Source organism: Oryctolagus cuniculus, chromosome 2 (assembly GCF_964237555.1).
Source record: "Oryctolagus cuniculus chromosome 2, mOryCun1.1, whole genome shotgun sequence".
NCBI lineage: Eukaryota > Metazoa > Chordata > Mammalia > Lagomorpha > Leporidae > Oryctolagus > Oryctolagus cuniculus.
The window spans coordinates 3529818-3554760 of record NC_091433.1 but is presented as its reverse complement, the minus strand read 5'-3'; the positions used below and the strand labels follow the sequence as shown (position 1 = coordinate 3554760).

Sequence of the window (24943 nt, the reverse complement as noted above, 5' to 3'; positions counted from 1 at the left end):
TCTGGGAGGGGCACCACACGGACCCCGCTCTCCCCGCTGGGTCATCTGGGAGGGGCACCACACGGACCCCGCTCTCCCCGCTGGGTCATCTGGAAGGGGCACCACGTGGGGACCGCCTGCGTGGCCAGCACCACAACCCAGAAGCAAGCAGCCCAGGCCTGGCGCTCTTCACCCAGGGCTCGATTTCGTCTTCTGTGCAGTGGGCCCCTCGGAGCTCGGTGAGCTTGGGGAGACCGAGCACAGGGAGCTTGGTGTGGCCGGGGCTGTGGTGGCGGGGGTGGCTCAGCCCCAGACCTCATGCACAGCCCCGTGGTGGCTCTAGGGTTAGTGACAAGGGACAGACTCGGGAGCTCCCAGGGTGTGGCCAGTGCTGTGACAGTGGGATCAGTGGGATGCTTTGGGGGGCAGGGAGAGCTCCCTGGAGGAGGGCACACATGAACTTGGTGCCCCCTTAGCCTCCAGATGCCCTGGCCCTCGTCCCAGCTGCCTGGCCCCGGGGGCGGGGCAGGGCAGTGTCTGAGACGCAGAGGGGCAGTGGGTGACAGCCCAGCAGTGAAGCAGCACAGGGCCCGCCCACTGACCCCTGCGCGCCAGCTCCCCGCCTCGCGCGGGCACTTACGCTTGGAGTGCTTGTCGCACAGGGCGGCCGCCCGCATGTCGCAGAGCCGCAGGGAGCCCTTGCTGCTGCTGTACACAAACAGGTTGCAGTGGTGCGGGTGGAACTCGGACGCCGTGATCACCTCGGTGAGGTCCTCCATGTTGGCCGGCTTGATGTCCACGATGTCTGTGGGCAGCGAGGTCAAGGAAGCAGCCGTGCAGGGCGCCGTGGCACCTCCCGGGGTGAACGTCCCCCCCACTTCGCAGCCCCCCTCCCCTGCCACTGCCAACCCCCTACTCGTACAGAGTCCTGGGAATGCCAGGATGGGCTGAGCAGTGTAGATGGGGGGCTTCCACCTGCTGCTGGCCAAGGAGGTAGCCCCGCCTGGGAGCCTGGCGCCTACAGGGCCGAGCAGCCTCACCCCTCCCTGGCTCCAAGGCCTGCCCTCGACCTGCCCAGTCCCGGTGGCCCCAGCAGGGTGTCGGAACCCCATGGTATAGCCTTCCAGGCCCGGCACACCCTGGCCTCACTCCGGCGGCTCTGTCCCCTCTGACAGCAGCATCATCACAGGCCTCCAGTCTCCCCTGACACACATGGCCACCTCTTCACCGGCACGCGAGGCTGGGGTTGGAATTGCAGCTCTGCAGTGGACACACCTGCAGCCCCTGAGGGGACATTCGGGCTGTCCCAAGCCTCGGATTGTTGCTGTCACTGCACACAGCCCCGCCTTCCCGGCCTTCCCCTGGCTGGGGCTCAGGACTTAGGTCACGTGTGTGGTTCTATGACAGCCACAGCCCCTGGAGGCAAACACGCCCGAGCCGATGGCCACCGGGGCCAGGACAGAGGACCAAGGACCCCCTCCTAGAGCCGAACGAGAAGGCACGGCGCTGAGCACGGAGGTGTGACACAGACTCTGCAGTAATCCCCACTGGAGTGGCCAGAGCCATGCGGCCTCTGCTCCCCGGGCCTCACAACCAACGCTCTTCCCTGCGGGGCCAGCATGGGCTTTCCCAGGTGCAACCCTCCAGCTCCCAGGTGGTGACTGCTCTCTGTAGAGTCCGTGCCACAGGCCTCGCCGGCCGTAAGGGCTCCAGCGCGGCTGCCACTGCCTCGCACGGCTCGTGTGGAGTCCAAGCAGCCACAGACCACAAACAATCCAACCAGGAGGCCTGCAACCCTGCCTCCCCACAACAGCCCCGCTCTGCTGCTGCTCCCGGCCGGGCCTGCTCCCTATTCTGCCCCCTCCCCGAGATCCTCCGAGCTCAGCATCAGGACCTCCGCACTGGCACAGTGGGCGCAGAACCAAGGGCCACGCTCCCCTCCAGGGCGAGTCTCTGCAGGCTGCTAACAGAATCAGGCGCACACATCCCAGCAAGGAGCTCAAGTGAGACCAAGTGCTCCCTGAGAGCCAAAACAGTGCAGGGTTCTGACTCACACCCCGAGGACTCAAGTGGAGACACTGTGACGAGCTCCTCTCTAAAGACACAGCAACCAGCCGGCGCTGCGGCTCACTAGGCTAATCCTCCGCCTTGTGGCGCCGGCACACCAGGTTCTAGTCCTGGTTGGGGCGCCGGATTCTGTCCCGGTTGCCCCTCTTCCAGGCCAGCTCTCTGCTGTGGCCCGGGAGTGCAGTGGAGGATGGCCCAGGTGCTTGGGCCCTGCACCCCATGGGAGACCAGGATAAGTACCTGGCTCCTGCCATCAGATCAGCGCGGTGCGCCGGCCGCAGCGCGCTGGCCACAGCGGCCATTGGAGTGTGTACCAACGGCAAAGGAAGATCTTTCTCTCTGTCTCTCTCTCTCCCTGTCCACTCTGCCTGTCAAAAATTAAAAAAAAAAAAAAAAAGACACAGCAACCAAGTAAGCTTGGAGACCGGGCAGTAAGCACAGAGCTGCGCCCAGCACAGGCCGGGCACACGGGAAAGGACAACCACGCTCCAGTCCAGGCGGAGAGGGGGGCCGGGGGCAGGAAGGGACCAGGCCGGGACCGCACGTGGAGCCAGAGCGAGACCTGGAACCCCAGCTCTCAGACTCCCAGCCCGGGTGCCGCCAACGGTTGAGGAACAAACGCATTCCACACAACCCACAGCTCTCCCTGCGGGGCAGCCCCCAAGGGCGCTGGGCTGGGGCTCGCTGGGCGGCTCCTGACCCCAGAAAGGCAGATGCTGAGTGCACACAGGGGATCGGGCAGAGACAGCGGCACCGGCGGCCTTGGTCACCGTTGATTGAACTGAGCAGCGTGGGTCATCGGGACGCAGCAGCAGGACAGCACTGTCGGGATGGCAGGCCGTTACCATGGCAACCCCGGAGCAGCCACGCTGGGAAAGGAGTCCCACAAGGGCTCACCAGGGACGTGGGACCCTGCACACGGAGCTGTTTAGAGGAACTGCTTTTCCAGTACACTCACAACCTGGCTACGGACAAGAGCGATGACACTCACAGCTCTGTGCAGGAGGCCGAGCGAAATGCCACAGACCAGACGGCTTCACCCACAGACACGTCCCACGCACAGCTCTGCAGGTCAGAGGTTCGAGGTGAGCGGGCCAGCAGGCTGGCTCCTCCCGAGGCCCTGCCCTCTTGCCTTGCCGGTGGCTGCCGACACCTCGTGGGCTCCCACGTCCCCCCCACCCCGTGTCCTGGTCCCCTCTGGGGGACCTATTCAGCCAGACTGGATTAGGGGGCCTTGTTTTAACCTGGTCACCTCTACAGGCTCCGTGTCGGCTACATCGCATTCCAAGGTCCTGGGCTCACAGCTGTAGCAAGGCTCCTCCTGACCGCACGGGGAAGTGGAAGCCAGAGTCAGGGCCACTGGTCGGGGGCCGGCTGCACACACCCTCACAGCTCGAGTCCCGGAAGTCTGGGTGGACAGTGATCTCTTTAGCTCTGCCACGAGCTAGCATACGGCTCCCAAAACACTTGGAAAGGAGCCAAGCAGACTGACGTGGGACGCATCATCAGCCCTCCTGCCCCTGCCCTCCTGCTCCGTGGCCTGGGCGAAGACCTTGGGAGATGACGCACGGTTCAAGGCCAACAAGATGGACGTGAGTCAAATCAGGACGAGGAATTTGGCCAGCGCCGCGGCTCACTAGGCTAATCCTCCACCTAGCGGCGCCGGCACACCGGGTTCTAGTCCCGGTCGGGGCGCCGGATTCTGTCCCGGTTGCCCCTCTTCCAGGCCAGCTCTCTGCTGTGGCCAGGGAGTGCAGTGGAGGATGGCCCAGGTGCTTGGGCCCTGCACCCCATGGGAGACCAGGAAAAGCACCTGGCTCCTGGCTCCTGCCATTGGATCAGCGCGGTGCGCCGGCCACAGCGCGCCGGCCGCGGCGGCCATTGGAGGGTGAACCAACGGCAAAGGAAGACCTTTCTCTCTGTCTCTCTCTCTCACTGTCCACTCTGCCTGTCAAAAAAAAAAAAAAAAAAATCAGGACGAGGAATCAGTCTGTCTCCCCCTCCGAAGAAAAGCGTGAAACCAAGCAGGCTGCTGAGGGTGCTGAGTCAACAGCCCCAGGAGGCCCCTGGCCTGTCCTGGCGTCCAAGGGCTGGGAGGGGAACCCCAGGGCTGGCAGAGCTGGGATGCACCCCCAACAGAACTCTGGGGCCCCAGCCCAGTCGGGAAGTCAGACACAGCACGGCCACCACTGCTCCAGGGGGACACAGGGGCAGAAGGTGATTCACACTGAGGCTGAGCTGGCCGAGAGCCTGGGCAGGTCTCTGACATAGAGGCCCAAGGTGGGCAGGGCTTATCCAGGCAGAGTCAGGTGCAGCCAAGTGGGGGTGGGGACTGGCAGCTGTGGGAAGGCTCTGAGGAGGGCGTCTCTCTCTCTCTCTCTCTCTCTCTGGAAGTAGAGAAGTGGAAGGGTTAAGAGAAGGTGGAGGGCCGGCGCCGCGGCTCACTAGGCTAATCCTCCACCTTGCAGCACCGGCACACCGGGTTCTAGTCCCGGTCGGGGTGCTGGATTCTGTCCTGGTTGCCCCTCTTCCAGGCCAGCTCTCTGCTGTGGCCCGGGAGTGCAGTGGAGGATGGCCCAAGTACTTGGGCCCTGCACCCGCATGGGAGACCAGGAGAAGCACCTGGCTCCTGGCTTCGGATCAGTGCGGTGCGCCGGCCGCAGCACGCCGGCCGCGGCGGCCATTGGAGGGTGCACCAATGGCAAAAGGAAGACCTTTCTCTGTCTCTCTCTCTCACTGTCCACTCTGCCTGTCAAAAAAAAAAAGAGAGAGAGAGAAGGTGGCCAGGTGAGGCGGAGGCTGGGCAAGGGTGATGAGGTATGGGTGGGGCTAAGAGGACCAATGGAGGAAGGGAGAGCAGAGGAAGAGTGGGGGCCCAGCCTCGGGCCAGGGGTTAAATCTGGTGTGTGTCACAGGAACGCCACGGGGGCCTGCTGGGAAGGGACAGAGTCACACGCTCCCATCCCGCCATCTAGAGAAAGTACTAGAACATCAGACAGCTGCCCAAGTGCAGGCACTGACCACATCCTTCAGCGAGGACAGCTGTGACAGGGTGGGGGTGTCGGGCAGCAGCAGGGACAACCCCAGCCTCCTGAGAGAGCTCCCTGCCCTGAAGCCTTGCTGCTGGGGGTCCTGTCCCGGCTCTGCTACCTGGAGCCCTGGCAGCTTCCTTCCCGGGCAGGGCGCCCCGTTTCCCCCTTACCACAGGCAGGCTGTGGCTGGACAGGCACCTACAGCTGTCCCCCAGCCCATGTGGGTGCGCTGGCCTCACCAGGCCTCCCTGGCCTGGCTCCTGCAACCACACATCACACCAGCAGCTGGTAAGAGTGGACAAGAGCCAACGTACACACCTCTTCCCAGCTCCCTGTTCATGGACACAGCTCTGGAGCCTTGAACCTGGCCACGCGCTGTTATTTCTACCACAGAGTCTACAAACACCACGGGGCCATCCCCCGCCCAGGGAGGCCATTGTTCAGACTCCTGTGCACCACTGCCTTGGGGCCTTGGCCAGGGCAGTCAGGTGGTCAGCCGTCTTCAATGGCCCTGGGCTTCCAGCAGCCGACGCCGCTGTCCGTGGTGCTGACCCTGTTGGGCACCGCCCCACACTGCACCTGTTGGCTTTCAATACCATGACCCAGTAGGCACTGTCACACCCTCCTGTGACAGTGAGGAAACAGAGCCACAGGAATGCTAGGACACTACGCACAGCTGGGACATGGCAGGGCAGGGGTTTCAACAGGGGCCATTTGGATGCAGAACCTGTGCACATAGCTGTCCCACGGTGCCTCTCATCACGAAACAGCAACCCCACGACAGCACTGCTGCCTGCCCACCTGCAGTTGCAGGCCCTGGGTGGTGATGAGCTCTCCAGACAACTGGCACCCCCCCATTGGAGATGTAGAGCTGGGCTCTCAGAGGGGCACCCCCTCGTCCAAGGCCCCTCCACGCCCTGCGTCCCTCGTGGTCTGTCCATCTCTGCTGGTACAGCACTGCTTCCTGGCCCTCACTGTAGCCTCTGAGGTCCAAACCCAGGACAGGGAGGAGCTGGGTTTGTTGTGTGTGGGGTCAGCTGGGACACACAGGTCCCTGCTCTCATGAAGCTGCCAGTCCAGGGGGAGAGGCTGGAGGCAAACAGGAGGCAAGGTACGGACACTTACTTGTAAACAGGAGAGAGGGCTCAAGGGGGTCAGGAGGGAGGGACTCCTTCAGGGACAGGTGGCAGGGGAGGGTTCCCCAGGGTGGCGTCCCCTGGGCAGAGGCTGGAGAAACTGCCCAGGCAGAGGGGACAGGCGTCCAAAAATGGCCCTGCAGCAGCAGGCAGCTGGCAGGCTGAGCCCACGGGAACAGCACCTGCAGGGCCTCAGAAGCCCAGGAAAGGGGCAGGGATCTACTCCACGCTGGCAGGAGTTTCTGGAGGGTTCTACGCGGCGGGGAGGGGGGCAATGCAACCTGGCTCACTGATGTTGAGGGGACAGCAGGCTGAGATGGGCTGCGCAGGGGTCTCCAGCACCTGGCCCTCAGGGTGGCCTAGGGCACAAGGAGGGGCTTCTTCTCACTTCACAGGTGCAGAATACGGGCACAAAGTCCAAGCAAAGGCCCCTGTCACCACGCCGTGGGGTCCACGTTTGAACCCCAGCAGTCTGGGTTCCTAGATCTCAAAGCAGACGCCGTTGAGGTCACTGCCATGGTCAGGGCGAGGGCCTGGACATGTGTGGGCGGCAGAGGCAGCTGGGGCCAGGCTCAGTGGGCTCGGTTTGGGAGGGTCTCTCCCTGCCCATGGTGAACCCCACAGGGGCAGGACTCGGGAGCCCCACTCACTCAGGAGATGCCTTGGTCCAAGTTACGGAAGGTTACGTCCTCTGGGAAGCACGGAGGAAGAAGTCCTCCTTCCCAGTGCCTCTCCCTGCTCACCATCCCCTGTGTGCAGTAAACAACCTGCATGACTGCCCCTGGGCCTTCGGCAGCGGTCCTGGGTGGGTGAGGGAGGCGAGTCCACATCACATCAGGCCCTGTGCTTACAGCCTGGCCCCCTGAGGCTCAGACAGGCTGCACGGCTGCCCGGGCTTGCTTGGGGCCTGGGTGGAGAGACAGGGCTGGGCTCCAGGCTCTGGGACCATGGACTCGGCGCAGAGCCTGGCAGGTGGAGGGGGCCTGGCTGTAGGGAGCAACTCAGACTAGACTGTTACTGGAATTAAGACTTATTCTATGCATCTGCTCTCCCACAATATGGCGCTGAGAAGGGAGTAACAACTTCTACACAGCTGCCTCTCGCCAACTTGAGTGATGACCTGCAGGAGCTGATCCTGCTGATTGGAGGAGAGCAGCGTACTCGGCGTGTGGGTAGCAGAGTTGGGATTGGTGGAAGAGGACTATAAAGGAGGAGAGAGACAACATGCACCAGGAACACCTGAGGAACACCTGAGCAGCCCCCGAGAGAGCCGGCCGGCGGTGTGCCGCTCCCCCGCGGAAGTGGGGAAAGTGGCAGGGGGAACCGCCCTTCCACGGAGGTGGAAGGGTCGGTAGCCAACCCGGGAAGAACCAGCAGCAAACCTGGGGAGGGCCGAGCAGACAAAAGAACAGCACAGGGTCCTGTGTCGTTCCTCCACGAAGACGGGGAGCGACACCTGGCCGGTCCCTCCGTTGTTCCAGGCACAGAGAACAAGCCGAGTTCTGCAGCAGGCGGGCACTGACTGAGGTCCCAGCCCCCTCTGCAGCTGCTCAGAGCCAGCCCAGCTCCAGCCCGCCTGGCTGCAGGGACCACTCCATATATGGGAGCTGGAAATTTGTTGCAGACTGAGGCTTGGTACGATGCCAGCTTCCAGCATGAGAAATCGCTCAGGGGGCAGGAAAATCAATCGAACCATCTTTAACATTCTCTGGGCGCCAAAAAGGAATCGGGGGTCTGTCAGCCCAGCCTCCTGTACAATCTGTTACTTCTAAGATGCATCGAACGCAGAAGACAGCTCGCCCAGTGCTGCACGGGGCCACGAGGCGTGGTAGCAGAGGACAAGAGAGAGGAGAGAGGTTACACAGACGCTGAGGCAGGGCTGGGGGAGAGGGCGCTGGAACGACCAGAGAGGCGGCGATCTTACGGGAGCCGACCTGTGACACTGCAGCGACTGTCGCTTAGGACAGAAAACAGCACAGTTGCCGGCCCCACGCGGCTCCATGGCTCCTGGATTCCCTATGAGGATGCCCTGCCCTTCCAGTCATGGACGGCGACAGCCCAGGAGGGTGAGCCAGGTCTGTCCCCGGCAGCCACAGCCAGCGTCCAGGCCCTTTCTCTGGATCTTCCAGGCCTGGGATGTCTGGGCCACCCGGAGCCCAGGTGGGTGAGAAGTGCCTGCCTCCTAAGCCCATGTGCAAGCAGAGGACTTCCCCCTTCTTAGGGGTCACCGGCTCGCTCCGTCTGTACCCACCGCAAGGCACCTGCTGTGTGTGGGGTACAGGGATACAGAGGGGCCTTCCCTTGGCTTCCCAACCTCAAGGCTTCCACCAGAAATGGGGCAGAGGTTATACTGACAGAAGACCCCTGTGTAGCCAGAGAGTGGCCAAGGGCCGGGGAGGGAGTGGTCAGAGGAGCCCGAGACGCCGGAGGGCAGGAGTCACGAGGACGCACACCCCACGTCCGCCACTCTGCCTGGACGCAGGCCTCCAGAGGCCCCAGTGGGACCTGCCCTGAAGGTGTCGCAGAAATCCAGCGTGGTTCCCGGCCCAGCAAGGAGTCACAGCTGTCCCCACCTCCCGCACGCTTCTCCCGGCCCCGCTGCCTGCAGACCCGGCACTGCACCTGCCACCCACAGTCCTGACCGAGGGTGGCACGCCTGCCTCTCTGCTCTGGGTCCGCGTGTCGCATCGCCCCTGTGGCCATGCAGAGGGCAGGGAGCAAGGTGTCCACGGCCTCCACACACCCTGGGGCCACCACGCCGCTCCTTGCAAATGCCTCAGTTCTGCGTGCCAGGGACCCCTCCGTGCCCCAGATCTTCTGCACTGCACACAGATGGACACACACACACATGCTCACATACACAGACATACATGGTCACACACTCACATGCACACACACGCATGCGCACACACACTCACATATGCACACACAGACATACATGGTCACTCACACATACACACACATGCACTCACGTGGTCACACACATGTTTACACACATTCTCTCACACATGCATACACACTCGTGCTCACACACACATGCTCACACAACCACACACTCTCAAGTGCACACCCTCACACACTTATACACACTCACACACTCAGACTTACACTCACACACACACTCACCCTCACCTGCTCATGCACACACACAGTCACATACACACATCACACTCACCCTCACCTGCTCATGTACTCACACACACACACACACACACACTCCTCTGCTGCTAACAGCCAGGACATGTTATGTTTTCATCAACAGCTCATTTTCACAAAAATGGAGGCCACCCACAGGTCTGACCCAGCCCTACTTGGCGGGATCTCCAGGCCCGTGGGGACCCCCAAGCCTCTGACACCCCTCCCCGTGCCCATCCCCCCGGCTCAGGTCTGCATGACCACCAGCTCCTGGGCACCAACCAGCTCCTGGCACGACTTGGAGCAGGAACCGGACGCCAGAGCAGAGACCGAGGGACAGGCAGGGGAAGCCCAGATCCACCTGTGCCTGAAGCTGCCTCAGGAGGCTCAGCAGACGCTCAGCGCACTGGGGCTGGGGGGCCACCAGGCGGCCAGCCTGACGGCAGACGCCCATCGAGAGGCCCGGCCTGGCCTCCTCCGTCCAGCCGAACCCGAGCTCTCAGCCTCAGAGCAGTCCCGTCTCCGTTCCTCCTGGAGCCAGTCCACGTCCACCCGCGGGCTCCAGGCACCCACTTGGGAGGGCAGAGAGAAGGAGGCAGAGGCTGCTGCGCCCATCACCTGCTCAGAGCGGTGCAGCGAAGCACAGGGCTCACCACGTCCCGGGAGGGAGGGAGCCGGACGCCAAGGCCCGGCATCACAGACCGTGGGACCACCCTCCTGCCAGGCTCTCGCTCCCCACCCCAAAGCCTTCAAACTCCCAGCCTGCCCCCGCCTGCTTCCCCACTGCGTCCCGGCCAGTCCTGGCTTCTGCTCAGAAGGACATGGCCTCTGCTGACCAGGGACCCATCCATGAGACATCACCTGTGTCCCAAGCTGCTGGGAGCTGGCCCAGCTCAGGGGCTGGGCTGAACACCTGCTGCCACAGGGCTCCTCCCCCTTGAGGCTGGGGTCACAGGGCCTGGGTCTGAATCGTGGCCTTGACACTGGCCGCCATGAGCAGGCTAACTTGGGCACTCCATGCCTCAGTTTCCCCTCTGCGAAGGCCCTAGCTTACAGGAGAAAGAGAGCTGTGCATGAACACACTGATGTAAGTGGAGCCTTCTATTAATTACTATGACCATTACTGCTGGTCCCGGACACTGAGCCCCGGGCGCTACCGTCCAGCACAGGCCTTGGTGGCTGCGCCGTGCCCTGCCCCGGGGATGCCCACAGGTCCTCACCGGTTGCCTAGGGGCGGCAATGCTACTGCCCCTGGACCCCTTGGTACAGACACAGGGACCACTGAGCAGGGGCCCCTGGGAGCCCAGTGCAGCTGGCTTCTGACACCCAGGTTGTCACTCACCCTCCTCAGGGCAGATGGCCCTGGGCCCTGTCCTACATCCCGGTTCCTGCTGAGGCCCCAGGATGCCGGGAAGAGGCCCAGGCAGCCCTGGGCACTGTCATTTTCAAGTTTTCTGAAGCAGACTTGGGGCTGACGCCCTCCCAGGCCTCAGTTCCTGTGTGCACCAGCGGCTTCCTCATTTCAGAAGTGAAGCCCAGGGGCCCGATCGCAGCCAACGCCACCCACGCCGCCCAGGCACCGGCCCACGGCCAAGGATACTGAAGCTCCTGTCGGTGACGGCCAGGTGCCAGAGGTTGATGCGCAGGTCATCGGCCGACATGTACGTCTCGCAGTCGCTGTTCACGGAGATGGAGTTGATGTGGTAGGTGTGGCCGTTGGCAAAGATCCTCCGTGGGCTCACCTCCACCATCAGGTCCATGGGCTTCAGCACGGGCACCTGCAGGGAGGGCGTGGTTAGGGCTGGGGGCGGGGCACAGGGCCTGGGCCCCTGCACCTGCGTGGGAGACCTGGAAGAAGCCCCCGGCTCCTGGCTTCAGCCTGGCTCACCCCTGGCTGTTGCAGCCACTTGGGGAGTGAACCAGTGATGGACAAACAGGAGTTCACCAAGCAGGTAACGCAGGGCTCCCGTCACAGCACTGGGCACCGAGCGATGGTTCCAGGTCTGCTTCCTCAGGGGGCTGGGACGGCTTGGAGACAGACACAACCTGGTCTCGCTCACGTCGGGGACCCCAGAGGCCCGGCACCCAGCCCAGCGCCGAGCAGCCTTGCAGTGAACAACGGCTGCCTCCAGCATGAGCTGCCCTGACCGCACTCAGAGCTGCATGGGCTGGGGGGGGGGGCCGGTGAGAGGGGGGGAGGCCCCGGTGAGAGGGGGAAGGGGGCCCCGGTGAGAGGGGGAGGGGAGAGGGGCCCCGGAGAGAGGGGGAAGGGGCCCCAGTGAGAGGGAGAGGGGGCCCCAGTGAGAGGGGGGAGGGGGCCCTGGTGAGAGGGGGCCTCAGTGAGAGGGGGAGGGCCCCGGTGAGAAGGGGAGGGGAGAGGGGCCCCGGAGAGAGGGGGGAGGGGGCCCTGGTGAGAGAGGGAGGGGCCCCAGTGAGAGGGGGAGGGGGCCCCAGTGAGAGGGGGGAGGGGGCCCTGGTGAGAGAGGGAGGGGCCCCAGTGAGAGGGGGAGGGGGCCCCAGTGAGTGGGGGAGGGGGCCCCGGTGAGAGGGGGAGAGGCTCCGGTGAGAGGGGGAGGGGCCCCGGTGAGAGGGGGAGGGGGGAGGGTGTCACAAGGAAAGGCTGGGACGCCCGGTGCCCCCCAGCTCCCCCCGTGCCTCGCTCGCGGCTGTGTCTTGGGGTACTTGCAGCGCACGCACACGTCTTCCTGTCATTTCCCTCCAGATCTGGGAGAGAAATCAACTCGGGGCTTCCCTGGGCTGTGGCCTCCCGCGCAGGCCACCAGGACGTGAAAGCTGCACCCCTCCCACTGGATGAGACCCTCGTAAACTCTTGGAGCTGGAGGTGGGGTGGGGGCGCCCTCACCCCCATTACTCGGCATCGAGGCTAAGCGGCCTCCCGGCTTCCCCAGGGCTGCTACGAGCCATTCACCAGTCACGTCGCAGCTGCTCTTTAAACATGTGTTTCTCCTTCCTGGGAACACCCTGGTTACCGCCTGATGCCTGTGACAGCTGGCTGGAAGCTTAGCCAGTGCACACCTGCCAAATCCCTCCAGGGCGTGGCATGGAGCAGAGAAATGCCTGTGGCCACGGAGCGGCCGTGCCTGGATTTGCCGCAGAGGTGTGGGTGCCCAGCACTCCTGGGTGGGGGCATCACCCCGGTGGCTAAGAGAAGGGCCCAGGGTGGCGGGGAGCTCACGTGATGTGCGCCTGGCACTCGTGGGGCTGGGTCACCGGCCAGTGCTCGCCCTCGCTCCTCTCCAGCCCTCTGGGGTCACCTCCTCTGCACTGACTCAGCCCGGGTGCTGGGGACACTGCTGTGGCTTGGCTGTGGGTTGTCCCCCTAAAGCCTCATGTGATGGGTGCTTGGTCCCCAGGGAGGGGATGGGGCGCTGGGCCTTTAAGAGGTGGGGCTTAGGTGAGCGACAGAAGTGGCCTGGAAAGTGTTGGAGGCCCTCCTCGGGGGGACGTGTGTGGTTTCTCCTAAGAGCGTGGACAGGACAGGACCCCGCCCTGCCTCTCTCCAGCTTCCTGTGTCGGGATGCGACCTTGCCCTCTGCAGGTGCTCGCCACCCACGCTGGGGTCCTCGTAGGGCCCGCGCTGTGCCGTGTGGACTCTCGGCAGCCAGAACCGTGGGCTGCCCGCCTGGGGGCTGTGGTTCCAGCACTGGGGAGCCGGCTAACCGGACACCTGTGCTCACAGTGCACCCCCTCCCCCGGGCCTGCAGCAGAGCGGGCAACACAGCAGGGGCCCGGGAAGCTTCAGCTGAGTGGGCAGCCGGGACCAGCCGGGCGCCGGCATTGCCTGGCGTGTGTTTGCGGAAGGCGCCCACTGAGCGCCGGGCACAGGCCCGGCAGCCGGCGGGGGCCAAGGCGGCGCCTGCTCCGCTGGACAAGGAGCCTCTGGCTGTCACACAGGCCCGTCACGAGATGCCACGAACCACCCGCGAGGAGGACCCGGCTCCCACTTCATGGGCGAGACGGGGACGCCGGCCTCGGAGCGACTCGTGGACTTGGTCCAGGCTCTGTTCCCTGTTCTGTGACACGGAGGTGGCAACTAGGGGATCTGGCCAGGCTTAAAGGAACGGCCATGGTGAGACCGTGCGGAAGACGCCTGCCCACGGCTGAAGAGCTGTGCCTGTCCCAGCAGGGGCCCCAGGCTCCCGAGCTCAGGGCCTTGGCCGCGGTCACACCGTCAGGATTTGAGGCCGGTCCTGTGTCTCCCCTCTCTCGTCCCCATCTCACAGACTCTGTGTCGGGAGAAATGGATCCTTCTGCCCTTCAGTTGTGCGAAGGAATGGGCGCTCACTCTGCCCCCATTCTGCAGCTCAGCGCGATTTTGCAAACGGGCCCTCTGCTGATGCTGCCGGCGCCACGCTCCCCCGGCTCCACTCGCAGCTCAGCTGGCAGCGTCTCCGGCCTGAGGCTCAGCTGAGCCGCTCTGAGCGAGGCGCAGCCCCTTCACAGAACCAGGGACCACCCGACGTGCTGTCCACCCCCGGCAGCAGGTGCAAAGCACCTGGTGCTCACAGATGCCCCGGGCACAGGTAACCGTGTCCATTCTGCTGGTGAGGAGACTGAGGCACGGAGCAGGGAGCTGCCCCCGGCCAGCCAGCAGGCCAGCCTGACCCTGGCTCCAAAGGTCCCACAAAGCACACAAGCGCGCCCCCTGCCGGCCAGCCGCTCACCTGCAGTGACGTCACCGTGGACAGGTCCTTGAGCTTCCCTTCTTCGTCCTTCAGGTTGTAGCCCTCGGGCCTCTTGTCTCGCTCGGTGATCTTCCATAGCTTGATGGTTTTATCTTTGGGAACAGAACCGGGCACACAAGCAGGGGACAGAGCGTCCACTCAGCCACTCACCGCGCACGCGCCAGCGACCCCGCCCCCACCCCACCCCAGTCCTGGACTGGACACCCCGCTGCTCTCTTATTTCGCCCGTGATGCACGAGGGGCCTTCACAAAGTTCAAGGAGACGTGCATTATGGAAAAAACCTGTGGATTTGCAGCAAAATACACTCAGCCTCATGTGCCGTGAAGTTTTGTGTCTCCTCCCGGGCTGACACCTTTCAGCGCTTGTCTTCCCTGAACCCTGACCCCGAGGGGAGGCTGCTAGGCCATGGCTGAGACACTCGACCAGGGACGCCACCCCCGTGAGCCGCCTACTTCCCTAAGCCCCTCGGGGACAGGCAGAAGAAGCAGAGCCCCTCCCCAGACCCGGGCTCTGGGCCCCCCCCCCCCCCGCCCTGCAGGCCCGTGAGGACTCAGGGAAGCCGCGGCAGGGGAGTTGGTGCTGGTGTCACGCTGGCGTCCCCACGGCCCCCAGATGCCGCCTTCGGGCAAACACGTCCAGGGTGTTGCCGTCAAGGACTCCCAGATGGCACTAAAACGTGCATTGGTGGGGCGGGCGGGTCTCCCGCACGCGCGGGCCTCACCAAGCAGCGAGGCCCAGACACTGCCCTCGCCGAGCCCTGCGGCAGCCGGCACTGCACGGGCCTCCGCCTGTCCCGTGAGCCTGGGCCTCTCCAAGTCTTTCTCTCTCTCTCTCTCTCTCTCTCTCTCTCTCACCTGCACCTCAATGAATGGGACTCGGAAGAAAATGGATCACAACGCAGCCATTAACAGGCACCCAAGGCCGTTCGCGAGAAGGGGCGGAGCTGGGATCCTACCGGGGAGTGGGGAGGGGAGCCCCGAGGATGACCTTCCACCCAGGAGGGGGCAGGAGGGGCGTGTCCCCCCAAATGAGAGAGGAACAGGAGGAGCCTCGTGCGAGGTGCCCGGGCATCGCCAGACGCTCCTGCCACTGTGGGGGCTGTCGCTGGGGGGACCCCCGGCCGCCTCTGCTCCTGGCCGAAGTTTGCTGGGCGTGGCCGCCGTGCCGGGCAGCCCTTACAGAACACAGATCCTACTCGGGAGAGCCTGGCGGCCTGGTCCAGGCCACGCCCCCCAGGGCCACAGGGCCACACCTCTGACCTGCAGGGCTGGAGGTGAAGGGGCTGAGCAGGGGGAGCAGATGTGGGCAGCAGGCGTGCCCCGGTGGGCGTGTCCTCGCCCTGGGCACCATGGTCCTAGAACAGCACAGGGGCCCCCAGCTCAGCCTACACCAGGTGACAGCCCCCACGGGGCGGCTCAGGGCTTCGATGAACAGTGGTCACTGGGCTTGCTGACCCGGCCTCTCCACACCCCTTAGGGGTGTTCCAGAACATTCCACCATAGTGGGAATGGAAGCTCGGGCACCGTCACCAGCTGCTCATAATATCATCTTTTAGGAAACAGGCGGGAAACGCAGGCGATGCGCACAGCCGGCGCGGCGCTCACCGTTGGTGGACAGGAGCGAGTGGGCAGCGTTCTGCTGCGGCAGCCACTTGATCTTGTTGATCTTCTCCTCTATCTCCAGGCTCTTGAGATAGTCGAACTCGGGCTCGTGGCTCTGGAAGGTGCTGTAGACGTCGTACTCGCCCTGGCTGTGGGGCGCATTCTTACTCTGCAAGGAAACCCGGGACAAGGGCTGAGCTCCGGCGCGGGCTCCTGGCGGGGGTGCACGCGGGAAGCGGCTGGGACCATGAACACCTGAGACCCGACACAGCCACGGCACCCGGGAGCCGGCGAGTGCCCCCGAGCCCGCCACACGACAGAGAGGACTCTGCCCTGATTAGAAGAGGCAGAGAGACGGACAGACGGACAGACGGACAGGGCTTCCATCTGCCGGGCCACTCCCCACAGCAGCCAGCGCGGGGCGCGATGAAGCCAGGAGCCAGGAGCCAAACCCGCGTCCCCCACGCAGCTGGCAGGGACCCAGCTCCTCTGCCTCCCAGGAAGCCGAAACCAGGGCCCAGAGCTGGGAGTGTGACCCAGGCACCCCCATATGGGCCAGGCCATCTGAACTGGTGTCTTAACCCCCAGGCCAAACGCCAACCCCCCCTCCCAGACACACTCTCTACCATAGCCAAGCCTTATCCACTTAACCCCACCGGGGCCGGCTCACACCCGCAGAGCCTCAGAGCACCTGCCGTGTGCCACACATCGCGTCTCCTCCCCGCGCGGCCTCCTTTGCTGCGGGGACGGGGGACCAGGGCTGCCCCTGCTTTCCACACGGCAGGTGGAGCTTGGCCGGGAGTGGCCTCCCGGGCTGTGTGTCCGCCGAGTACCAGCACTCACTCCCCGAGGTCTATCTCACGGCAGTGAGGCGCTGACCACCCTCGGGCTCCGGCCCTGCCTTCCTCCTCGCGTCCACCTGCCCTGACCTGAGGCAGGGACCACGGTTTGGAGCGGATTTGACCCGGGGGTGGAAGTTAGGGCTGGGGGACAAAAGCCGCGGCCGGCCTTCCTGCGCAGGCCCCACCTGTGACGATCCTGGCGGAGCGCATGTGCCGGCCACAGTGTCACCTGTGCCAAACTGGCCCCTGACTGTGTGCGTGTGTGTCCTTGGCAAGCGACCGGTACCTCTGTGCTCTGAACTCCTCAGCCGCGGAGCCAGGCTAGCGACAGCACCTGGGCGTGCCCAGTCAAGGCCAAGGGCAAGCAAGGAGCAGCCTTAGGAGCTGCCGTGCTTGGGAGAGGCGGAAGGGGGCAGGGCTTCCACCCCAGCTCTTCCCTCCTCCTCCCCGGCCTCACCCCTGCCTCCTGCACTTGGCACAGTGTCTGCATGGAGATGTTTATCAGGAGGGTCTTCGTTTCAGAATCGCTCCCCTGGGCACTGCTCTGAAGCCCCCTGGGGACTGACGGTGCAGGGTGGGGTCAGGGGCTGTCAAGCCCAGTGTGGCCACAGACACCTGGACCGCCCCCTCCCTGTCCCCTCTAGCCAGGACAATGCCTGGTCACCCGGGCAGGACAAGGCTTAACTGGAGGCTTGCATCGGGCAGCAGGTTTCTCTGGGGCTGGACAGAGCAGCGCCAGTGAGCGGTCAGCGACATCTCCCGAGTGGGGGAGTCGGGGCATGGCCTCAAGAGTGGACCCCTGGACTCCCAGCCCTGGCCTGCCCATCTCCTCCTGCACCCCTCTTCCTCCGCCAGGGAGCCAGGCTGGGGTTCAGGATGAAGTCCTGCTGGGTTAGAGACCTGCCTGGCCGTGCAGTCCCCACTGCACCTGCTCCCACGTGGCCCCACCCACCAGCCCCTCCCTTCCAGGCCCCGCTTCCCCCGCCTCGCACCTCTGGCTCCCGCTGGAAGATGACGACCCGGCCGCCCTTGTCGCCCGTGGCCAGCAGCTCCCCGGTGTGGTTGAACTCGACCGTGGAGATGATATCGGCTGGGAGGGAAGAGAGAAGGGAGGGGGTGCTTGTTAGCGCCGGGTTCACCAGAGGCAGACGGAGCTCGGCGCGCCCCTGAACCCCGTGCCCAGGCCCCCACCCCTGCTGGCAGCTGCCTCCATGCAAACCTGCCTCCCCCGACCTCTCCAGCCCACAGCTCACAGCCCGCCGCCAGGGCAGGGTTCCCTGTGCAGGGTCTCCAGGGCCTGGACCCGAGCCCCACCCTCAGGCCATCACCGGGAGAGGAGGAGGCAGGCCCGGGGAAGCCCAGTGGCCGGGGACGCTCCTTGGAGACTGAGGGTAGCATCTGAGGCCGCCTGGACATGGCCTCACCTGCCTGTCTTGAAGCCCCTGCCAGCACCTCTGTGGACAGACCAGCATCCTGCCAGCGGAGGGCCCTGCCCACCTAAGGCTGGAGGTGAACGCCCCATGCTCCTTCGGAGTGCAGCTCAGGGCCCCCACCTCCAGGCAGGCCTCCGGGGTCTCCCCAGTCCAGGCCTTCAGAGGCTGCCTCAGCGGTGCCAGCTCCCCGCACCTGCCCCTCCGCACACTTCCTCTGACAAGAGCCCTCCCCGTGGGGTCGCTCTCATACCGGGACCCTTTGCCTCCCAGGGCTTGATCTGCTTGTGTCTAGAGAAGACTGACAGCCCCATGCGGAGCCGCACCTCGCCATGCGGGAGCCAGGGCCCCCCCCCACCCCCGCACCAACATTCCAGGGTTCTACAGGTCACAGAGACGGCAGGCCCCCAACACTCCAGGGGGCCACCCTGGGGGCTGGGACAGCACCGGCCCGGCAGGACACCCACCCTTCTGGGCACTGAGATGGCCCTAGACCACAGCTCGCCAGCCCCAAGCTGTGCTGGGCCCTGACATGAATACTTTGAATTCATCCCCAGTATTTGAAAAGTGGGAGATTTCCTGTACAGACTCAGGGTGTCTTGAACCACAGAACATTCTAGAACACCACCCCCACATGCCGCAGTGGTTGACGGGAGCAGGCAGGACCCACGCCCGCGACTAGCCTTTGTGGTCCTTCCCATGCCCAGCCTGGACAAAGCCAGCATGCAAGCCGCTGACCCCAGCTTTTGCAGAACCATCGACTTCCAAATGAGCCTGGAGCCGGACAGCCCTGCTGGCCGCCGGCCCCACACTCCGTTCCCGACAGCCAGCGGGGCAGCAGCTATGCCCTAGGGTCACGGGGTTCTCTGCTTAGAACCCCCCAAGGCCCCCACAGCGGAACTCGGAGCCGCCCAGCCTCCTGCTCCCTGCTGGCTGGCTCCGCCCTCTCTCACCCAGCCCAGCCACTTCCCTGCCCCAGCCTGGAGGCTGCACACCTGCCAAGGGTCTCCCCACTGCCTCCCTCCCCGCGACAGCCCGTGCACACCTGTGCCGCCCTCGTCACCCTCCTGCTCACAGCCCTCCAGCGCTCCCCACTTCCTCCTCGGGGCAAAACCAGAACCTCAGGTGCAGGGGCCACGCCTTCACCCTGCCCTGCAGCCGTCTCTGTGGGACTGGGCAGGGCCTCCCACGCCGGGCTGGGAAATCTGCCTGCCCCTGCCTCTGGGCTGGTCCTTGGAATTTGTTGCGCCTGGGGGACCTCAGCAGACACACGATGAGCCCCCGAACCCTGAACCTCTGCCCAAGAGGGAGCTGTCCAGCAGGCCCAGCCCAGCTCATCACAGGCTCTGCAGACGCGAGACGCACACCTGATGGCTGTCTCCCGGGGTTCCACGCTGTCATCTCAGTACACGGCAAGCGTCCCCGCGCGCTCCGCAGCCTCGTCCCTGCCCGGCTCACGCCCACTCCAGGCTGGGGCTCCCGACCGCCCTGCAGAGCACCAGCACGCACTCTCGGGCTGTCGCCGGCTCACGGCACAGCTCGCTCCCCGCCCTTGCAACGCCCCTGAGCTGCGGCCTCCTCAAGGGGCCCTGTCCACTGTCCACGGCCCGGCCCTGCTGACTTCCCGGGTCTCCTCGGATTCATCCGCTAGGGCCTTGATCTCCCCGAGCAAGGGCTGTAGATGTCTGCTCACCGAACGTCTCCTTGGCAGCTCCTGGCCTGCACCGGCCTGAGCCACAGTCAGTGTCGGAACAGAGAGGGCAGTGGTGCTGAGAAAAATCCCGAGATGTCCTGAACTTAAGGAGAAGTCCCGGGATAGAGGGGCGGAGAAACGTGAGGGCAAACAGCCCAGAGCCCCGCTGGGGTTCAGTGCCATCACCAACCCCTGCAGCCCCGCCAAGCCAGAGCACGGCGCGTCTAGTGGGCGGCCCTTGGCCTGACCACGCCCCTCAGGCACATGGGGCTTGTCCAGTGGGCGGCCCCTGCCTGACCACGCCCCTCAGGCACATGGGGCTTGTCCAGTGGGCGGCCCCTGCCTGACCACGCCCCTCAGGCACATGGGGCGCGTCTAGTGGGCGGCCCTTCGCCTGACCACGCCCCTCAGGCTCATGGGGCGTGTCCAGTGGGCAGTCCCTGGTCTGACCATGCCCCCGGCTCAGCCCACACACCAGCCTTTCTCTGCGGGGCCAGCAGACACCTTCCCAACTGCTGCCTCATCCCAGGACCTGCGTCCTTCCTGGCTGGCGTCTGGACCCGCTGAGTAAGCCCTTAATTCCAGAGACCCCCTCAGTCCCAACAGCGCTGGCAGGCAGGCCTCGCTCGCCGGTGCAGACACAGGCAGATTGCATCAGACGTAGAAGGACGGGGCAGGCAGGGAGCAGGCGCTGGGCGCAGGGGCTGAGCTCGGGTGCCCACATCCCTCAGGGAGTCCCGGCTCCCTGCTAACGCACACCCTGGGAGGCAGAGTGACGGCCCCCGCCACCCACTGGGAGGCCCGGATGGAGCTCTGGGCTCCAACTGTTGTGGACATTTGGGGAGAGAGCCAGCAGATGGAAGACTCTGTTATTCTGTCTTTCAAATAAATACAAGTAAGTTAATAAGCTTAAAAAGCAATAAAAGACGAGGCAGGCAGCTCCGTGGGAACACGCACGCGCCACGGGACGCGGACCTGGAACTCGCGTTCAGCTCCCTCGGGGGCTCCGCAGTGAAGCCGCAGCCACACCCAGCTGTGCCGGGCTCCCCGACGTGGCACTGGCTCCAGCTAGTTCATATTACGACCTCCTCAGAGGAAAAGGACAGCAAATAAAAGTGGACATAAAATGTTTTAAATTATATAGCCCAGCGATCACAGCCCTGTTAAACAGCAAATCAACCACGCAGAGGGGGAAGACGAAGCCAGGAGAAGCTTTTCCGAGACGTTAGCGGAGGAAGCTGGAGGCCGGGGAGATAAAATGATTTCTCCTATTTTTCTGTGTTTTCTGTAACAAGGTAAACTATTTCTGGTAGCTTTACTGGAGTACGATCGATATGCAAAAACTGCACGACTCAATGTATACCACCTCTCCACAAGCCTGGGCATATGCATAACGCTGCTTTTATGACGGGAAAATAACAACGCCATTAAATTAAAATGCCGGAGTGACGGCTGCCATCTAGAGGGAAAGTGGTTCAGGAGGCCGCGGTTACCATAGTAACAGATGCCAGCGTCTGCGGGCAACATGCGGCGTAACTCATCAGCCACCCTTCGGCCCTCACGCCGGCCCCTGTCGGGGACATCACTAATATCACCCTCTGGGAGCTGAGCAGGTGCAGGCTCCCTCCACGGGCGACAACCCGGCCAAGCCCGAGTCGGCTCCAGCGTCTGCTGTGTGGCCCTGGGCAATCCCACGGCTTCTCTGAGCCTGGGCCGTCACCTGTGGCCTTCCTGGGGGGGGGGGGGGGAGGCTGCAGGGAGACCGTGGAGGCGAGGGCTGCGGAGGGAGGGACAGGACTCCGGGGAACGAGTCACGGAAACTTACCAGGGCGGAAGCTGAGCGCTGCCCGCTTTGCTGCTGGCCTCTGGGGAATGCAGTGAGTGGCTCAGCAGTGTGCGAGATGGACCTGGGGCCCGGCTCAGGCCACAGTCCCGGCCGCCAGCCCCACTGTCCCTGCTGCACAGCTGACGGGGGCCCGGCTCAGGCCACGGTCCCGGCCGCCAGCCCCACTGTCCCTGCTGCACAGCTGACGGGGGCCCGGCTCAGGCCACGGTCCCGGCCGCCAGCCCCACTGTCCCTGCTGCACAGCTGACGGGGGCCCGGCTCAGGCCACGGTCCCGGCCGCCAGCCCCACTGTCCCTGCTGCACAGCTGACGGGGGCCCGGCTCAGGCCACGGTCCCGGCCGCCAGCCCCACTGTCCCTGCTGCACAGCTGACGGGGGCCCGGCTCAGGCCATGGTCCCAGCCGCCAGCCCCCACTGTCCCTGCTGCATAGCTGACGGGGCAGCTCCCAGACCACAGGGGCCCCTTTCTCTTTCTTTTATAAACTTTATTTATGTAAAATATTTATTTATTTGAAAGGCAGAGGCAGAGAGAGAGAGAGAGAGAGGTCTTCCATCCACTGGTTCACTCCCCAAATGGCCTCAATGGTCGAAGCTGAGCCAATCCAAAGGCAAGAACTAGGAGCTTCCTCCAGGTCTCCCACGTGGGTGCAGGGGCCCAAGGACTTGGGTCATCTTCCACTGCTTTCCCAGGCCACAGCAGGGAGCTGGATTGGGAGTGGAGCAGCGCCACTGCCCCCCATTTATTTTGAAAGTCAGAGTTACAGGGCCAGTGTTGTATGTGGCATAGCAGGTAAAGCCACTGCCTGCAATGCCAACACCCCATATGGGCGCTGGTTCAAATCCTGGCTGCTCCACTTCCGATCCAGCTCCCTGCTAATGCACCTGGGAAAGCAGTAGAGGACGGCCCAAGTGCTTGGGTCCCTGCACCCATATGGGAGACCCAGAGGAAGCTCCTGGCTCCTGGCTTCAGCCTGGCCCATTGCTGGCTATTCTGACAATCTGGGGAGTGAGCCAGCAGACAGAAGACCTCTCTCTCTCTCTCTCTCTCTGTATCTTTGCCTTTCAAATAAATAAATAAATCTTTCCAAAACGTGTCAATAAAGGGAATCCTGTCACTACAACACAGGTGAACCTGGAGCCGCTGTGTTAAGCTGAATAAGCCAGAGGGAGAGAGACAAAGAGTGTCTGATCTCACCCATGTGGACTCCGAAATCCACTGAACCTGCAGAAGCGCGGAGCAGAACGGTGCTGGCCACGGGCTGGGGGCTGCTCCCGGGGACAAAGCAGCACAAGTCAAGTCGCGAGTCCCAGGCACAGTGTCTCAGCACCCAAGACACGACCCCAAATCATACGAAGACACCCCAGAGACAGCAAACTCAGTGCCAATGGATGTGGGCCCTGGGAGCGCCCTCGCGACTCGGACTCTCGCAAGCAGCGGATCTTAAAGCCACTTTGTAAGCGCGTGATCAGAAGGAAGCGGAAATCCCACACCCGCAAACGACAATGTCCGAAGCAGAGGAATCGGCGGCTGCTTGGAGAAACTGCGAAGACAGAGCATTAGCGCTCATCAGGATCAATAGCACTGCCCCGTCTGAATGACAGACGGAGGGAAAACGAGAGGAAGACAGGCCCTGGGGCCACGGGCGACACGCGCGGGTGCAGACGCGGAGGACAGAACAGAGACGCGGCGACACCATCGTCCAGATCGCCAGCAGCACCGACTTACAAACTCAGGAAACTTTCCTAACTCGAGCAGCGGTCGCGCCGCTGAAAACTGAGATGGAGGGAAGGCCCAGCGTGCAGCCGCGGCCCGCACAGGCGTGAGGGCTCAGCAGAGAGCCGGCGCCAGCACGTGCTCTCCAAGTGTGTGCACTCCAAATTCCGACCCCGCGGAAGCACTCCTCGAGAACGGGCAAACAAAGGTGCCCCCTGCAGCTCTGCCCGGCCCTGGGCCGCTTCCTGGGTCCTAGTCCCAGAGCTGGGACATCAGGCGACAGAGGCCCCGCCCGCCCGAAGCCACAGAGGAGGCCCTGCGGCCCCAGGCAGCCCCTGGCTGAAGTCCCGGGCTCAGGGTCCCAGCCCCACCAGGGGGCGCTCTGCCATGCCCACCCAGGACTGGCAGGTGCTTGGCGTTTCTGCTATGGAAAAAGTCCAAGGAAAACCAGGCCGTCCTCTGCCTCGGGAGCCGCAGGGCAGAGCCGGAAGAGGCAGCCTGGAGCCGTAAGGGACCATGGGCAGGAGGCCTCATCCAACGTGGCAGCAGGGGTGCCGGGAGAAGGCAGAGGTGGTGTCGCGAGTGGCCGGCCAGGGGACGGGTCCCTGCCTGCCACAGCCAGAGACGAGCAGCCAAAGGCAGTGCTGTGAGGTGAGCCATGTCCCCCGAAAAGCCAGCCCCGAGGTCCTTGGCTGCTGGCCCCCGCGAGCGCGAGCTTGCTGGGACCCAGGTGAGCCGCAGGCTGGGGGGAGCCCGGGGGGCTGTGGGCAGAGCAGGGGGAAGTGGGGAGAGCTCGGCTGCACATCCCCACGCAGAGACGTGTGCCCCGCGGCCCCTGTCGTCTGGGACCGGCGTCCACACTGTGGGCAGAGCTCACTGCTTCGGGGTCACTGACTGAACCCCTCTCTGGGACGCCCCCCCCCCCGTGCCCCCCCTCTGCCTCCTCCGGACCTCAGCCAGCAGAATCCTGCCGGGCCGGCAGCCTGGGGCGCCTGGCTGGCCCTTCACAATGAATGGGAAGATTCTACTTCATGGTTTGCAGAACACACATTTCCAAAGGCCCCGCCTATCGGTACTGCTGCCGCCAGTCTTGGGGTCCAGGCCCTCCGCCGACTCTGGGGGCCGAGGCTGCTCCAACCCCTTGCATACGATGACGCGGGGTCTGCAGAGATCCGGGCAGCTGTCCCAGGGGCTTCCGAGCGCCTCTGGTTATCACGTCAACGCCACACAATCAGCCCTCACTGCCATCGTCCGGGCAGGACCGAGCCAAAGTCTGCGCGTGTGCAATGCTAACACCATCCTCGGAGGCATTGGCCCCACCGGTGCCCAGGGCCGAGGGCGGGGGCCTAGCGTGTTTCCCTCTGCAGTCCTAGTCCGCTGGGCGCCAAGGCAGCCCAGCAGACAGCCCGAGGGACGCGTGGGCCCCTGGGTGCCTGGCCCTGGAACAACACCCGCCTTCCAGGGTGCTGGGGCTGCCAGCTCCTCCCGGCCAGGCCGGGTGGGCCAGGAGCAGGAGGTGTGGGGGGGGCAGCCGTGGGTCCCTCTGCAGTCAGCGGGACCGTGCCCAGCCGTGGCTTTGAGTCTAGGCCGAGCTGGACAGGGCTCCGAGCAGACGCGAGGCCCAGACCCACTCTGGATGCTGCCTTTCGGTCAGAGCCCTGGGGGCCTTCAAGATGGCCAGCAGCCTGCTCGAGGGGAGCCGGGAAGCCCACCTGCCCCCGCCTGCTTTCTTGCAGCCCAGGCTCCAGGAAGCCCCCTGCCC

At 64.3% G+C, this 24943-nt stretch overlaps 1 protein-coding gene across 4 annotated transcripts in view; it reads right to left on the bottom strand.

Annotated features, from left to right (window-relative positions):
- The window catches only part of PPP2R2C (protein phosphatase 2 regulatory subunit Bgamma), an 84225-nt gene that overhangs the window by 15062 nt on the left and 44220 nt on the right, over positions 1 to 24943 (bottom strand). For 2 of the 4 annotated variants that reach the window (NM_001171076.1, XM_070067924.1), the window contains 5 exon segments: positions 620 to 784; positions 10950 to 11127; positions 14035 to 14147; positions 15661 to 15826; positions 17492 to 17589. In NM_001171076.1, coding sequence (NP_001164547.1) covers positions 620 to 784; positions 10950 to 11127; positions 14035 to 14147; positions 15661 to 15826; positions 17492 to 17589 — 720 coding nt within the window. 4 annotated transcript variants of the gene reach the window in all.